General features: G+C 26.5%; 1 protein-coding gene across 1 annotated transcript in view; it reads left to right on the forward strand.

The window, feature by feature from the left end:
- The window catches only part of btv (dynein cytoplasmic heavy chain beethoven), a 101,262-nt gene that overhangs the window by 60,378 nt on the left and 22,806 nt on the right, over positions 1-18,078 (forward strand). Inside the window, exons 44-56 of the mRNA XM_087165330.1 lie at positions 61-177; positions 499-731; positions 2,301-2,523; positions 3,719-3,861; positions 5,426-5,629; positions 7,067-7,204; positions 8,093-8,222; positions 9,765-9,909; positions 12,814-12,937; positions 13,333-13,454; positions 14,825-15,038; positions 16,253-16,504; positions 17,761-17,859. Of these exons, the coding sequence (XP_087021456.1) occupies positions 61-177; positions 499-731; positions 2,301-2,523; positions 3,719-3,861; positions 5,426-5,629; positions 7,067-7,204; positions 8,093-8,222; positions 9,765-9,909; positions 12,814-12,937; positions 13,333-13,454; positions 14,825-15,038; positions 16,253-16,504; positions 17,761-17,859 (2,144 nt within the window). The remainder of the gene's footprint in view (positions 1-60; positions 178-498; positions 732-2,300; positions 2,524-3,718; positions 3,862-5,425; positions 5,630-7,066; positions 7,205-8,092; positions 8,223-9,764; positions 9,910-12,813; positions 12,938-13,332; positions 13,455-14,824; positions 15,039-16,252; positions 16,505-17,760; positions 17,860-18,078) is intronic.

Consider the following 18,078-nt stretch of genomic DNA (forward strand, 5'->3'; position numbering starts at 1 on the left):
TAACTATTTGACAAAATAATTTGAAAACTATAATTCTACAATATCATTCTTTCATTCTAGATTTCTATTATGTGTCTGGAAATCACACCTCCAAAACGAAATTGTTTGGTAAACCTCTGGAGAAATTGTCATCAAATGATTGGCTCGCTACTGTTCAAAGGAATGTCAAATTATACAGTAAGGCATTTTTATCATATTCAAAATGTTATTTAATCTTTTTGAAGAAATTTATATTTATTTCAAAGATGGACCCACAACCATTGTATCTTTTTAAATTTATTAAATGTACTTTTTACATTATTTACAATGGTGCAATAAGTAGTTAATTTAATTGTGAGCTTCAGGGAAATTTTATTTGCCCACTTCATTGAAATTCAGTTAGAAGCCATCTGGTTCAGACTGTCTGGACTTACTGACGTGAATGCGCCAACACAAAACCTTATAAATCTTTTAACTTTCGAAGTGGAAATTTTCATTTCAATAATTTTTTTATTGTAGGTAGTGAGATGCGTGAACTGGATGTTGTTATTTTTGAAGAGGTATTGCAAAATATGGCTAAAGTGGATCGAGCACTGTCTCAGCCAAATGGATCCTTGTTGCTAGTGGGCAAAAATGGATGTGGCCGTCGCTTGTCTGTTTCTGTCGTTGCACATGCTCAGCAGATGCCAATTCTTACTCCTAAAGTACACCCAAACTATGGTTTGAAACAGTTTTCCAATGATTTGAAAAATGTGAGTTTTATTTTTATGATAAAATGTTTTTATTATAAACTCTGAAAATATACCTGTAAGAGATGTACTACAATACTATACATTTTGAAAGGAATGATCCTCTCCTCATCAGAGTTGAGCACAATGCAAAAAAAAAAATTATCTGCTTCTGGTGTGTTTTAGAAAAAAGTAAAAAAAATTTTTCTTTTACTTTTCACTTCAGTTTTAATTTCTTTATAAAGATAATATTTGCTGAACACTACTTCATGTTAAATTCTTAATAGTAGTTCTTCAATATATGGATGTTGATGTAAAAGATTTACCTCGTTTTTCATTATCATCAAGTCTAATTTCAAAATCATAACATTCAAATTTATTATATTTTTTTTATCCAAACAAGGTTGCTGATACAGCATAGATTTTCTCTCACTAGAGCTTTTTATTTCGTTATTTAAAAATGGCAGCTTTGAATCACTTGATCATAATAATAACCAGGGTTTGTAATGTTATTAAAAATTAAATTTTGGATAGAATTAATTTTAAATTTGGATTCCTACTCTTGAAGAAGTGTTTTTTTTTCTTTTTGCGTTTGCATTTTCTTGGATCTAAGGCATTGAAGTCTCTGGACATTACTTAAGATTATTCTTAGGAAATGATGCTCATTTTGTTTTATATGCTTATTGATCATTTTGAGCATTTTATGATTTTTGTGTGTTACTTTTAGCATTTAATTTTTCTTAAAAACATTTTTCTGTGCTTATAATTTTTCTTTAGAATTTAAGTAATGTGACTGTGCTCCTCCAATTGCTCCAAACTGTTCCACTAAACTATAATTTCATCAAACTTCTCTGAATGAAATACTACATTATAAAATCTTTAGCTTTTTTTAGAAAACTACTTAATTTGTCCAAAAAAAATAATAATCAAGTAAATCATTTATGTTGCAATGAAAATAAAATTGATTCCTTATTTCAAGAGAAGATAAAATATAGCTCCAAACAGCTGCAGTATTATGAAACTGTAGTTCTGTAGCATCACAACTAATTGAAATATGACATGAGTTCTTTTATAATTTTAATTCATAACTTTATATGATTTCTCAAATAGGAAAACCTAGTTTTATCAAAGAGGATATAAACATTTCTTTTTTGAAAAGAAAAAAAACAACTGATTTTACTTAGAATGAGAAGAGTCTCGTACTACAACATGATTCATATTTTAATAATGTATATTTTAATAAAAAAGTTAACACGTTTGATATTAGAATACCCAGAATATTTGATAAGTGATTTAAACCACTTTGTCGTCATATTTTTTCTCCTTTATCTGTTTTGTTAAAATATATGCTTCAAACTACCATCAAAATACAAAATATTTAACACTGAATTGCTACAAAAACCACAAAAATTACTTCTTAAAAACATAAGAAACCTAATCACAATAAATTTCTTCTATATTTTAATAATTTTTTTGCATTGTAATTGTTATTCCTACTTTTACACTCTTACGAATAATTTCTATTAATTGTTGCTGTTAGAAATGAAAATATTGTTTTTTACTTTACATTGATAAAGTCTTCAACCTTCTTAGGCGATGCAGTTATCTGGAATTGAAGGGAAGGATGTTCTACTTATGATAGAAGATTACCAAATTTTGGATGAAGAATTTCTAGAACTTGTGGACAGCTTATTGTGTTCTGGAGATGTTCCTGGTCTTTACACTCCTCAAGAACTGGAACCACTTTTGAATCCCCTAAAAGATGTAGCTTCTCAAGAAGGCTTTCAGGGTTCTGCAGCAGCTTTTTTTGCTCAACGTAAGTTACTAGCTTTCATCTACATTTCATTAATAATTTTGCTATACATTCACTTGGTACTATTGTATATGAACTGTGCAGAAAATGACAAACAGAACAGCTGAAGAACTATCAGATATTGAAGTATACTTTCTCTAAATAAATATATCTTTCTTTTCATGATTTCAGATTTTTGACCCTTAAACATTGTTTAAAATCACGTAAAAACTTATATAATTTACAATTCAAAATTTTTTCATTTATTATTAAATTCATTATTAGTTATTATTGAATTTTCAGTCATGATTAAAATCCATAATCAAAATTATTAATAATTATAAAACATCATTTTTCTTGGAATTACTGTTCAGTAAAGGTGTTTTTATAACTATATTTACATTTTTCCAATTGTTGCTACATTTTCTAGATTCTAGCTCATATTTTACGAATCATAATTTGAATCTCAGCAAATAAAGGTTTATTTATTTAGAGAAGGAATGTTTCTATGATAAAAATTATTAATAATTATAAAAAATCATTTTTGATGGAATTGTTAAATAAAGATATCGTATTAATATGTTAATATTTTTCAAATAGTAGCAATTTTTCTATATCGGGCCCATACTTTAAGAATCAAAATCTGAATTTGTAAAAAAATAAACGTTTATTTATTTAAAGAAATTCTTTATGTTTTGGAATCTGATTATCCTATTACAGGACACTCTCTTAAACCATTATAATTATGTTTAGTGTGCAAAAATTCAGTCTTAAATCAAAAGTTTAAAAGTGAAGAGTTTCCTAGGCAGATAAACCATGCATATCAAAACGTGGTTTTCTACTTTTATGATAATAAAAGGTTTACTCGCATATTATATATTCATTCCGTTTCAGATAGTTTTTTTTTTATAAATTTTGACCAATTTGATTATTTCAAATTTTCCCCATTTCAATTTTTCCACATTTACGTGCAGCTTTTTTTTGAGAATGGACGCCTACTTTTTGAAAGCTCAAAATATTTCAACTTAATTTTTTGAAGAAAATGAAGTTTTTATTTTATCAGATATTGTTTTTTTTCATACATAATTTATTTTGTGTCATTTTTATAACATTTAAGTTTTTATATGCATTATTATTTTAAAGTTACGTTTAATTTTCTTATAAGTGCAAATTTATGAGTATTTGGACTTTAATTAAAAAATGTTTTTATTTTACTTAGGAGTGAGAAAGAATCTTCATATTGCTCTGATAATGGATTTTACTGATTCAAAATTCCTCTTTCGCTGCAAGAGTAATCCTTCTCTTTATAAATCCTGCAATGTTTTGTGGATTGACGAATGGAGTGAATCCAGCATGCATAAGGTATAGAAAAAAAAGTATTTTTTGCCTGAATTTTAAATTTTTATTTTAATTCTCCTTTAACTGAATAATCTTTTTTTTTATTGCGCTTACAAATGGTTGATTATTTATAAAGAGAATTGCTTTATTTTACTTATAATTTCAAATTTTTTAAGACAGCGATAATTTTTTTTTTTGGCTATTGAACACAAAACCATCGACCCTCTTTCGGCAGAACCTCTGCTTTACCGATAAAGTTATTTAGTTATTGCAAACATTATTAATATTCAGTTTGAAAATATTTACTGTGAAGAAGAAAATTTTTTGTTTTAAAAATAATAATTTAAAAAGCAGGTTGTGTACATCTACAGTTGAATTCATTTGTCTGGAGTTTCATTTTCTTCAGTTTAAAAATGAATAAAATAGGCAGAATTTGAGGTAGTTGAAATAAAAAGAAATAACAGTTTATAAACATTGAAAATGGTTATCAGAAACATTTCTTTATTGTTTAATTTGGTTTTTTAATTGATGAGTTTCAAGAGAAATATTAATGCAATTTTTTATAAATACATATCAATTTTAAAGTCTATTCAATATATATTGTTCTTTAAGAAAATATTTTTTTCAATTTTGCTATTTTTGCTCTACTTTTTAGTTAAATTTTCATAAAAGCAACCATAAGTTTGAACTAATGGATTATTAATTGGATATAAATATAATTAAAGGTTTGAAATATTATTACTGGCTAACTCTTTTGTAGAACCTTACAGTTCTGCAGAACTTCTTTTTTGGAACCAATTCTCTAAATAGCTTTAAATTTATCACATAAATTTTTTTATATATATTTTCATATTATGAAAGCTTTCATTATTTAGTCTAATTAATTACCATGAGTGTTCTCTTATTATTTGTTTTATATTTATTTCATGCTGTCTTATGAAGCATTTCAGATGTTTCTGTTTGTTATTTTTATTGAAAAACAGTATTGTTTTTAAACATTAATTATTATTCTATATATTTAGTCATTTAATTTCATAATAAGTTTAAAAAATCTTTGAGTCAAAGGAATTTTAATAATTTTTATTACTCTCTTAACTAATATTTTTTATATAATGCTAAATAAAATATTCAAAATATAATGGTAAAATTTTAAAAAAAATATACAATTCATTTTTAAGTATTTTTTTTTTCTTTTTGATATTTTTATACAGATTTGAAACGTTTCGCAAAGTCCTTTTTAATTTTAAGAATTTATGGAAATATCTCAATATCTTTTCAGTTCAATATCTTTTGGGTTGCATAGTTCTTAAAGTAATAGTTAGATAAATGTATTCTTAACACAATGTGTCTTGACAAGATGAATTTAAATATGAAAATCTGGTTTTAAAATGATAAAAACGCATTTTTTGTTATTAATTGCAATTATTATAAGTAAAAAAATATTATGTATTTCTTGTTCTTTCAATGTTTCATATTGAATTTATAAAATATTTATTTATAAACAACTGTTTTTATTATTATTATATTGAAGAAGCTTTTGTTTTTTTCTTAATTTGCAATTTTGTTCTTTTTTGTTAATTCTTTAAAGGTTCCGAGATTGCTTTTGTCTAACAAAAGTGTGGAGTCTGATGAATTTCAAGAAAATGAGTTTTATGATTGGTTTTCTAGAATCCATGAGCAAAATACAAAGAAAAATCAAGCTCCAAGAAAGTTCATTGCTTTTATACAAAATTACAAGAAAATTTATTTAATGAAGTCTTCTGAAATACAGACGAGAAAACAACACTTACAGGTGTCATAACTTACTGAATCTTTGGATAATCATTTTATTAAAAATAAATGTTTTGTTCATCAATAAATTATATATTTGGGAGTAAGTGGTATTAATTTGCGCAAATTCTATATAATCTCCTCAGATCAAGCTTTAAATAATGGCTGAGAATATAATTTTTACTTAAAAATATGTAGCTTAAAATAATTTGACACAATATTTAAAAAAAAATTCAATTAAGCCTCGCATTCCTCACCTGGGTCGCACCAACCACAGTGCTGCTGAAAAAATATCTTCAATGGTTGACGGATCATGGGTTAGAGTTGCAAGCTAACTGTGGGAGATTTTCATGGTTTTTCTCTCCATGTAATGCAAATGGGCCATAGTTCCTCCTCATAAGGAAATTTTTCCCAATACTTGATACAAGAGATCCCTTATTTTCTGGATTGGGTTCAAGATTACAAGGCTATAGTGTTGAACATTAGTAGTTGTAAACTCAGAATTGGGTCAACTGTTCAACAAGGTTTATAAAATAAAATAAAATTAAGTGATCTAAATTAATTGTTTTATTTATTGCTTTAAAAATGATAAATTTTAATTTTTAGTATTTTTACATGTTGAAAAATATTTTTATAGCATATCACTTCATATTTTGATCATGAAACTGGACTCAAATAATGAGATATTTATGTGCCATGAAACTGTCAGCAGGGTTACTTGAATCACCTGTGTAAGACTTGCCAACTCACAGGCCTTGAGTGTCAGGCTTTTGTGTCCTCAGCCTATGAAAGTATTTTCTCTGACTCATTAAGTGTATAAATTGGAGGACTAAATCAAAATGGTGTAAAATCAGTGAAGGTAATACCTACAAGTGTGTTGACTAAGTTGAGCTGGGAGTATTCCTCACAGACCTTGTGAGAGAATAGTTTGCCACATAATGAAAATCCAGACCTAAATTCTTGGTCAAAAAAACTAAGAAGGCAAACCAGATAGAGCTTCAGGGAAATTTATGTAATGTTTTTAAAAAATGCTAAATCAGTCACTCGTCCTAAATCGTCGTTAATAGAATAATTTATTATTTTGGTAATTTTTAGGTATAAAAAGTTACTTGTATAAATTTAATTGCAAGAGTGCCAGAATTTAATTAAAAAAAAAACTATGTTTATTATTTTTTGTTTATAATGTTCTGCTGTATTCACAAAAAAAATCTCCATTTTGAATATCTGTGGTTAGCAGGTCTGCTTTTTTATAACTTTTCATTCTTATTGAAAATTCTGCCAGGGTAAATTCTATTGTATATTTACGTTTTCTAAAAGCATATAAACAGACAAAAAAAATCATGAAATATAAGTGAAGTTCTCTAAAATGTTAGAATCTGGTACTCAAAAAATACATGTAAATTATATGAAAAAACTTTTCCTACTTTACTTTATTTCTGACTGTTATGAATTATTTTAGGCTGGTGTATCCAAACTGAATGAAGCTCGCTCTCTTGTTGATAAATTGAATTCTGAAGCTTTGGAACAAAGTGCTTTGTTAGCTGAGAAACAAGCTGAAGCAGATGAAGCTCTGAGGTTGATTACAACCAGCATGTCTGTACGTAGCATACATAATTTTTTTAAAAATTTCATTACTTGACCACCATGAATTTGACGTTTTTATTTTTCCTAAATATTATTTTATTATGTTTTTTCGAAATAAAATTCATTTTTATAAATACTAAGCACCTCTTTATCCTATAACATAAAAATATTTTTTAAATATATTGTTCAAAGATTTAATTAGAAAATGATAACTCCAATCATGTAAACCCATTTAACTTTTAATATTTTTTAAAAATATTCATTAAATATTTAAGTAAGTGTTTATTATTATATCCTTTTTAATTACTATATCTATGTTACAAATTACAACAACTTTCAATTGAACTTTTTTTCTCTTTTTGAGGAATATTTGAACTTTTCTTTTCATAAAATGAACAAATTTAATTTTTTTAGTTAACTTTTTTTGTTATTTAATTATGAAGCTTTATTATTGCTATTTTAATTCTTTTACAATTTAGAATAATTGAGAAGAATTGTTTTTAAATAATTAAGAAGTATATAACTTACCTACTAGCTAATGTTGCTTACTAATTCATTTCTTAGTAAAATTTCCATTTTTTACAGCATTATTATTAATTTTAATACAGCTTTACATTCTTAGTTACTGTGACTGTGCCTACAGTTTTCAATTGCTATAATTATTTTCCTATAAAGGGATAATTATTATTTGAGGGTTAGCTATCCACCACAAAAGAATTTTTTTACATTGGCTTATCATTAAAATGCTTAGAATATAAATGTCAAGTTTGAACAGAAATTAAGTAAATGTAAATTGCTGTCACATTAGGAAATAAAATCAAAGATAATAAATTATTTATCTGAACTATTATTCTTGAAAACATCTTTTGTAAGAATTTCTACAATACATTATACTTTATAGAATACAGGCGATCAAAAGATTGAGCTTGAAAAACTGAAAGCTAAAATTGAAGAGGAAAATGTAAAACTATCTAAACGGAAGAAAGATATTGATTTAGAATTAAAAGAAATTGAACCCATTGTTCAAGAAGGTATTTTTTAACAATTTTTTTGGTCTGCTGCACCTTTTATTTAACTCAAGAATGTGTTGTGTCCGTGCTATTGACTGTTAGTTAACTCGCACTGTGTTTTCGTTCAGCATGTGTTAATGTTAACTGCACTTCAAGCTTTATGTGTAGGTGAAAAATTCTTGTTTATATCTAACGCATTTCATATATAAATTTCATTTTCTGAATACAAATTTATGTTGGAAAATACAGTGAAACTTCTCAGAAGCAACCACTCTTAAATGGCCGTTAATGGAGGTGGGTCGTTCTTAGAGGTTATTTCCGTTGACTTCAAAATGTCATCAAAGGTACATGATTTTTTGCAAATGATTTTAATTTTTGTCAGTGTCATTTCCTTAGTGTGAAAATGCTATTTCTGTTAGCGTCATGAAAACTAGATCATGGAATGAAATTTAGCCTCAATAAAAATGATCTATACTGATATAATAATGTGTAAAAACAAATTTACCAATTATGAATAATAGAACTATTTTAAATAAACAAACAATTATGTTTTTTGTTTAAGTTTGCATTTCATTTTGTATCATAAAAATTAGTTGGCTTTAAAACGTGAGAAGAGGTTTGTTTGTTTGAGATCCTTAGTTTTTCCTAAAATAATTTTTTTTTTTATCTTTGAACTCTCAACTGTAAAAATAAATCACAGGTAGCATCGTCTTTAGTGCACTCTAACTACAACATGCTATTGTAGATTTCTTTCAGAGATTGTCAAAAAGAGCTCTCTAAATAAGAACCTAACGCAAATATTTTGAATACATTTTAATCTACTTGTTTGATTTTTTAATATTTTTTTTTTCTTGTCTTTTTCTTATTTGACCTTTAAAGCATTTGGTGCGGAGATTTGCCCAGTCACTGGGGGTTGATGGTCTCTTCTAAAGGTTTTCTCCCATGCAAAGTCTTATAGAAAAACTCTCCCAAAAGTGGTCATAAAAGCAAGAAGTTGCTACATACAGATGGTCTTTCCTGGAAATTTCACTGCATTAGTTTTACAATTTTAGTTAAAGTTTTCAGTTTGGAAATTTATTTTTAAGTACTTTTTTTAAGCTTGTTATTTAAATGAAGCAATATATTGTATAATGAATTGTTAGTTTTAATATAATGATTAATGTAAAACCTAAACTAGTAATATTTAAATCTATTAATCAAGTTTTGTTTTCAATTTTCTATTGATTTATATTTACAGTTCCTTATATACATTAGCACTAATTAATTATTACTCTTGGCAGTTTTGCCAATTAACATGAATCCATGCGCATGCTTTTTAAATAAAAGAAATGTGCGCTCTTAATCTTAACATCATATGAAATTAAAATGTAATTCAATTCTTTATATTTAAACATCTGTGTTGTTCTGAATTGATTATATTTTTTTTGAGAAATTCTCTAAATGAAATTTTTTTTTTAAATTTATTTTTCAGTTTAAAGTATTCTAAATGCGGTATAAAGAAAAAAAAATAGAATAAATTTATAAAAGTTCTTTTCAAATTCTGATTTAATAATTGTGTTCAAGCTAAATCTGCTGTTGGTGGTATAAAATCTGAATCACTGTCAGAAATAAGGTCTTTGAGAGCCCCACCGGATGTTATCAGAGATATATTAGAAGGGGTGCTGCGACTCATGGGCATCTTTGACACTTCTTGGGTCAGCATGAAAAGGTAAAAACTCATTTAAAATACATACTTGATAAACTTTTTATAGTGATTAGGAGATTAACATATAATGATAATGGTTAGTGCCTAATAAATTTCAACTTTATTATTTAAGCACTGAAACTGAAATTTAGATTTTTTAATTTTTCAAATGTGATTTTAAAAGAACTTTTACATGTTTTTTATATTCTTGTTGCGCAGAAAAATAAATTCACATTTTACCCTTATCTAAAACTAAAGGTCTGAAGTGAGATTAATTAGGAAAATTATTATTAGTAACTGTTGATCTAAATTAGTAATTGGGTACTTGCACTTTGAAAAGAAGAAGATAAAACATACCCACACATGTGACCCATGACGTCAGCGCCAGCTGATCATCAATAAACAAAATGGTGTGTCAAAGTTCAGCTAAGTTTTTCTACATAAGTTAGGATGTTAATTAACGTGAAGTTAATTAAATACAGCTCTGTATCGCTCATTGAGTTTTTTGAAATATAATTTTCTTAGATTTATTATTTGTTTATGTATTTTATTGTGACACATGATATATTTTTGTTTTGTGTATCTAGCAACTTCGATGCATAATTAGTTTGTTTATGTTCTACATGGCTTCCTGCCTGTCTTTGTGTTAAGTAAGAAATATGAATAGCTTTTGATCTAATAATTGGATCTTCACATTCTAGGACTCCATCCTTAAGGTTAGAGGGGGGTGACCTTGTATATGCTAATTAATTAGTGCAGACAGGATTTTAAGTTCTGAAATCAGACACATAAACGTACTTTCTCTTAATAAACATACCTTTTTTTGACGGATTATGATTTTTGACCCCCAAAATATAGGGGGTAGCTCCAATCTGGGAAATATGGGTCTACATAATTTGATCAGGGGAGCGATCCAAAGTTTGGACACCCTAATGAGAATATTATTTTTTACGTATTTTAAACAAATTGAAAAATCTTTACCCATAATTATAAAATTAGTTTATCCAAAGATAAATTCATGCAAAAAATAAATTTCAGTAAATATTTGAATTGTAAGGTATATAAGTTTTTACATAATTTTAAAGTATCTAATTTTACATTGTAAAATACAAAATTTGTGAATAGTTCCTGAGAAATCAATTTTTAAATATATTATATTTTTAAAATTCGATTTCTCAGGCACTATTCCGCCGATTTCTGTCAAATTTTGTATTTTGCCATATAAAATAAAATACTTTAAAATGTAAAAAATTGTATACTTTACAATTCAAAATATTTTCGACTATTGCTAAATAAAATAATAAAAAATAACAAATATTTAAAAAATTTTTTTGCATAGATTTAATGTTAGATGAATGAATTTCATAATTGTGTGCAAATTTTTTTTAATTTGCTTAAAAAGTTCTCAAGATCTAGCTAATAAGCAAAAAAATAATATTCACATCGGGGGATCCAAACTTTGGATCGCTCTCCTGGCCAAACTATGGGGACCTTATTTCCCAGATTACGGATACCCCTATATTTTGAAGGTCAAGAATCTAAATCCATCGAAAAAAAGGCATGTTTATTCAGAGAAAGTACTTTTTTGTGTCTGATTTCGTAACTTAAAATATTGTCTGCACCAATTAATCAGCATATTTGAGGTTGCCCCCTCCAACCATTAAGATAGAGTCCTAGAACTTGAAGATCTGATCATTAGATCAAATGTTATTTAAGGTGATCCGTTTTTTATTTTGCGCAATGTAGAATCACTAATATTTTAGTATCAAGGAGAAAGCATGTTTATAATTATAAAGTATCTGACAAAACGTTTCTATGAGCATCACTACTTTTTGAAATGTTCTTATCATATTACTATTACTGCTGGTTTATAAAAGTTTGCAGAAGCGTTTGTACTAGATGCACATATTAGATTTTAATAAGTTCATAGAAAATACTATTAAAAGATAAAGATCTGAGAGTACCAAAGTTATAAATGATACATTTAGTGGATTCCAGCCACTTAATATAGAAACACATGGAATGATCGAATTGTAGACGTGGCAACTATGCGATCAGATACCAAAACATTGGCATAGAAACTTGTGGCGTGACTACCACTACTATTATTAAACATTAATTTACTAGTATATAAAGACACGTTAACTCCATTCAATCTTGAGGTACTTTTTGATAGATGAAGGTTGGCATTGCCGATAACACATTCCCCACCTCGGTGACCGGTGGACTTGATATGAACATTGAATGTAACGTCCCCTTTACATGCTTACTTCGATGGTTGAACTGATAGTTACACTGAACAGTTGACTTGCTATTTGGGACTATGTCATTGTCCTCCCCAAGCTGTTGCTATTCTGTCTCTATCACACACTAGATTGTTAATAGCAACACAGGGACCACACACACAACTGTGAGCTTAATACAGCTCTCCTGGTTTTTCTCAAATACAGCAGCTAGTGGTATCCATTTATCAAATTCTATCCCTGATAAAATTCTGATGGGGGAGTATTGTGGCGTAACTACCACTACTATTATTAAACATCAATTCACTAGTATTTAAGACATGCTAACTTGATTCAATCTTGGGGTAACTGTTGATAGCTGAAGGTTGCCATCGTTCCCCACTCACTCAATCATTAATCTAAGCTAAAGGAGGATTAATATAAGAGATTAATCTAAGCCACGTTCGGAAAAAGATTAAAATCGATGCAGAATGAGAAAGTTAGTGAACCATCAAATATATTTTATAACAACTTTGCTTGTGAGGAAAAAAAATTATTATTCAGTTATTTTTTTTCTAAGGAATTAAGATGCTGTACTATCCAGTTTGAAATCAAACATAAAAAAGCTTTTGTCTTGCCAAGTTCTAAGCAATGAATTTGAAGTTATGCTTATTCTTATTAAATGTGTTATCTTTTTTATTTGAAGTTTTCTTTCAAAAAGAGGCATCAAAGAAGAGATTTTAGCATTTGATGCCAGAAATATTTCACCTGAAATAAGAGAGAGTGTTGAAAAACTGCTAAAGAAGAATGCAGAATCATTTGATCCCAAGGTTTGCACTCTTTTTTGTTCAATTACTAGTCATATGCTCTTTGTTCAACTTTGAACTGTTATCATATAAATGTTTTTTGTAACATTTCCACACAAACATTCTTGTGTCATTTGTGAACATTCCTATGCAATTTCCTGACTTTTCTCGAAATATATTATCATTTGCTCTTTGATTATCGTTTCTTAAGCCTTATGAAACATATTATACTTACATACAGTCTTATAATGAAGTTGAGCTTTTTTAAATGTATATTAAAAAAGATTTATTGTTAAAATTTTTTTGTTGTCCTTTTTAAATCTATATTTGGAATGAGTCAGAGTACTGCATGAGTAATTTGTACTTGCTTAATTTAGTATTTGTTTTTTGGAAGATAAATTAAACTTTATTTTCTCTAGAATGCCAAACGAGCCTCTGCTGCAGCTGCACCACTTGCTTCATGGGTGAAAGCTAATGTTATATATTCCAGGGTGTTGGAAAAAATAAAACCACTTGAAAAGGAGCAAGCAAAGCTGAAGCAGTATGTATCATGAAGATATATTTACTATATTTATTGTTAAATATATTTTAAAATTTACATAATTTTTATAAATTTGTGTGCCAAAAAGATTTTAGTTCACAAATCTTTTTATTTTTTAGAACAGTTTTTTCAATTTTCACATTAAACAATTTATAAAAACATTTATTATTTTTTTAATAAGATTTCTAAACTCTTTTAAAATTTGTTCAGAACTTTTCAGAATTTGAATATTTTAACTTTAAACAAAATCTCCTTATGAAAAATGTGTTCTTTCATTATCACACACGTCATTATTTTTAAATCTAGGAAAAAATGTCAGCTTCATTCACACATAATTTAAAAATAATTTTTTAAAGATTAATAAAACTTAAATATCTATTTTTTGCTTTTGTAGAAAACAATTGACTCTGAATAAATAAGATATATTAAAATATCACTTTTTAAATTTTTTATTCAATAATATGGTTTTATGAGTTCTTAAAAATAATTCTCATATCCTTAAAAAGTGCTAATTTTTAATTTTTGGTACCTCATTTTCTTGCAGACTCTCTTGTTCTTAAAATTTGCTTATTTCTAGTGTTGGCAATCTGTAGATAAATTTTTATCTACCTTTGTAAAAGTGTCGGTAACTTAAAAGTTTTGAAAAAATTTAAACATTTACATTTTCTTTTTATTTGAGTATATAACTTGAACAAGCATACTTGTATTTCAGAAAATAGGATAACATATTGGGTTTCTTCTTTAAAGCAGTTGTCTCCTTGTGTTCAAGTGTATTGTAAAACTATGATTTAATATTATCTGTAAGATATATGTTAAAATGTTATTTCTAGTTTCATACGCTAAACTTTAGAATAATTTGTTTTCCAAAAAATATCTTAGTATGTCTGATTTTATACTATAACTAAAGCTCAAAATTGAAAGCTCTGAAACAATTCCGAAAAAATATAATTTATAGATTTTTTTTTAAAATTTTGCTCTTTTTTCTCTTAACGGTATAACTTTTTCATTTTAATTAGCATTCTTTGGATAACAAAACTGTTCTACAACAATAATAATTTGAAAAACTGTGTTCTATATTGTTAATTTTTATAGTTCTTGAATAGTTGTTCTATGTATGTTGTTAACATTGGATTTTATATACATTCAGATAGCAAGTCTTTCAAAGAATGTAGCCAGTCCAAAAAAATTTCACACTATTGGTGAACACCCTATATATTGATTTTTAATTTATTTTTTTAAAGAGAAGAATGCTATACAAAGTAAAATTTTTATTAACTTAATTTTTATAAATTCAAACTAGTTGCATCTGTTTTGTAATGTTAACATTTAAAAATGCATTTTTTGAAGTTTACAACAAAGTTTTATTGCAGCAATTTAGCTTCAACTGAAAAACGAATTACTAAGCTGAGTTCTGCTCTGGAAGATGTTGAAGAAGAAGTGTCAGTCTTACGAGACAGATTGAACAAGTTTACTAAAGAAGCAGCTCAGATAGAGATCAATTTGAAGCAAGCAAATGAGACTATCGCATCTGCTGAGTCCCTGGTCAGCAAGTTAGATGATGAATATCGTAGATGGACTCATCAGGTGATTTTAATTTTCTATGGCCTAATTATTTTACTTATGATTGTAATTTTAATCTGCAAATAAAAATTAATATAATGAATTATGTGTAGGTAAACAACATAATTATTTTTAATTTGGAAATATATATTACAAGTGGTATTTATTCTATGCCTTTTTATCCGAAGAATTTTCTTTTTATAATGTTGTTGCAACTTCATATTGAAACACCACTTTTTTTCGTCATAAATCACATATACATAACTCGTTTCGCAGTTGAGCAATTTCAAGGTTCTGTTCTTGCTGTAGCCGTATGCCTGTCTCAATTTGTCACTTAAATGTGACATATCCACTACAATCTATTAAAAATAAAAATCTAATAAATTAAAATTAGAAATATTATTAAGTTTCTGTTTTAAATTAAAGATGTGAATTAGTTAGATATTAGTTAGATGGGAATTAGTTAAGAGATTTTTATTCTTAATTTGATTTTTATGAGTTTATTTCAGAAATATCTGAAAATAGCTGGGTAATATGTCATAAACTTAACTTAAAAATTTATTATTGCACACACGTTTATATTTAAATTTTAGTAAAAATTGCAAATACTTTTCTAGTATTCCTTCAAGATTTAATATTTCTTAATTACAAGATATGTATGATGTTTATTCAAATTGTAATATCATTTTGTAAACATATTAAAATATTTTATGTGTAGTGTATTACTTGGTATTTAATAAGAAAATAGTCCATCATTCTCCACATTTGAAAAATTTCCTTTTTCAATTTCTAAATTTTGAAAATTTTTAAAACTGTTAATTTTGCATGCATTTTTAAAATTTTAGAAAAAAAAATTTTGTTTTTTTTTTAAAATTCTATTTTTGTCAATTAAAAAAAGTTTAAGTGAAAAAAAATAAACTCAGGCAAGAAATTATATTCGTTTTACCTTTTCTTTGTGTATTTTCCAAACACTTTTCAGTTAATTTTTTAATCAACAGAAGAAAAAAAATCTGTATTTAGTTTTTACTGTTAATAAAGAAATGAATAATATTGTACTTTTGTATAATAGTTTTCTGAAAAATCTCTTTAATTTTTATTGAATATAAAATCTAATCTATGTACCACACATCTTATTTTTATTGTCTTAACAATTCAAATAAATTTCTTTAAAAATATATGACAGCGACTATAATTTCAAATTTTTTAGTTAATGCATATAAGCTATTTCCTTTTTTCAGCTTCAAGAAATTGATCAGCAGTTAGATGAACTACCAATGAAAGCCATGCTTGCTGCTGCTTTCATAACTTATTTGTGTGCAGAGCCTGAAAATACACGCCGATTAGTTGTTGATGGCTGGTGCAAAGAGTTCGGAATAGACAAATTTTCACTAGCTCAAACATTAAGTACTGAACGGGAACAACTTGTTTGGAAAAATCAAGGATTACCATTGGATGCTCTATCCATTGAAAATGCTATATGCATTTTAAATGTAAGTTTTCTGTAAATTTAAATTGTAACTGTGCATTAGTATTTATTTTTGTTCAAAAATTAGTTATTTACATTTTTATTTTTGAAAAAATGTGAGAATAGGCATCTATTTTGAAGGTGAAAACCATTTACCAATAGCTCTACATATAATTATATCAGAATTGAAAATTTCAACTTTAAAATATTAACTATTAAAGCTTGTAGTGTTATTTTATGAATTATAAATATAATGAACGTTTCAAAATATGGTCTTTCATTTTTTTTATTAAAATCAAATTACATAATTTTTGTACAAAATGTTCATTAATCTCTCTTTAACTGAAACTACTCAATTAAATTTGCACAAAAATCTGCTGGCATAGGAAGAGTTTTAAACAAGAAAAACTTGTTTGTTTTTCTAAGCACAGTCCAGGATCAAGAGTTAAAAGAAGTTTAAATAAATTATCATAAATAAAATTTTATCAAAGATGAATACACATGTTTTATTTGTGTTTTAGTACTTTGCATATTTACTTCAACCCTACTTATTTATAAAAATTGTTCAAAATTAAGTCAATTTATATTATTTTTCATTAAAAAATTGTGAATGTTTAAGTTAATAAACTTAATTACATAGCTGCCAACTCTTCCGGTTTTCCTGGAAGATTTTATTTTCATATTTAAAGTGGTAGCAAAATTCATGTTATTTCACTAAACTTTTTGAATTATAATAATAGTTTAGATCAGTTTGTCATATATAAAAGCACATTAGTTCTTACAATTGCGAATTTCAACTTGATTAAGATCTAAATATAGTTTTTGAAGAAGATTGTTTTTTGGTAATTGTTTCACTACCACTTGGAAAATCCATTCTCGAAAGGAGTGAATGTTGGCAGGTATGTAATTATTTTATTTGCATTCATTAAATATTCAAAATAGTGCTTAGAATTAAACAAATGCTTTTAGTTTGAAATAATTTCTACTTAGAAAGCATGCTAAAGAAAATGCACCAGACATAATTTATATCTAAAAATATGAGGACTCTTGTCTCTCAAAAACATATTTCATTCTATTCAAGTGGTTAAATAAGAATAGTTTTTGATTAACATAAAACAGTTATGAGATTGTTAAGAGTGTAGATTTAGATTTGTTAAGTACAGCTTAAACTTTTAAGCAAAACTGGGTGACAATCTGAACAAAATAATTAAGATCTTGATAAATCTGATTGCTGAAATGCAAAAAAATACTATAACTTATATAATTTATTGATTATTTCAGAACTCTTTAGTTCCATTTCTTATTGATCCAGCATTTCAAGCTACTAATTGGCTGAAAGCTAATATGGCTGGCTCCCAATTAGAAGTTGTCAACTTTCATGTAAGTTGCTTTGTTAATATTCTTTTTTTTATTTTAAAATTGTTTTTGGTGAAATTATTTCATTTTTTATTTCAATGATGATTAAAAAGATTAAATAATTTGTTTTTCTAAATTTTAAGATTTGTATGAAATATAGTGTGTAAAACATAATTTGCCAATTCAACTACAAAGTTTGTTCATCAAAATAAGCAATAATATTGATTTTATTTTAAGGATTTT

The sequence above is a fragment of the Parasteatoda tepidariorum genome, chromosome 6 (genome assembly GCF_982258835.1).
Source record: "Parasteatoda tepidariorum strain Cologne lab strain chromosome 6, Ptep-v5.0, whole genome shotgun sequence".
Lineage (NCBI taxonomy): Eukaryota > Metazoa > Arthropoda > Arachnida > Araneae > Theridiidae > Parasteatoda > Parasteatoda tepidariorum.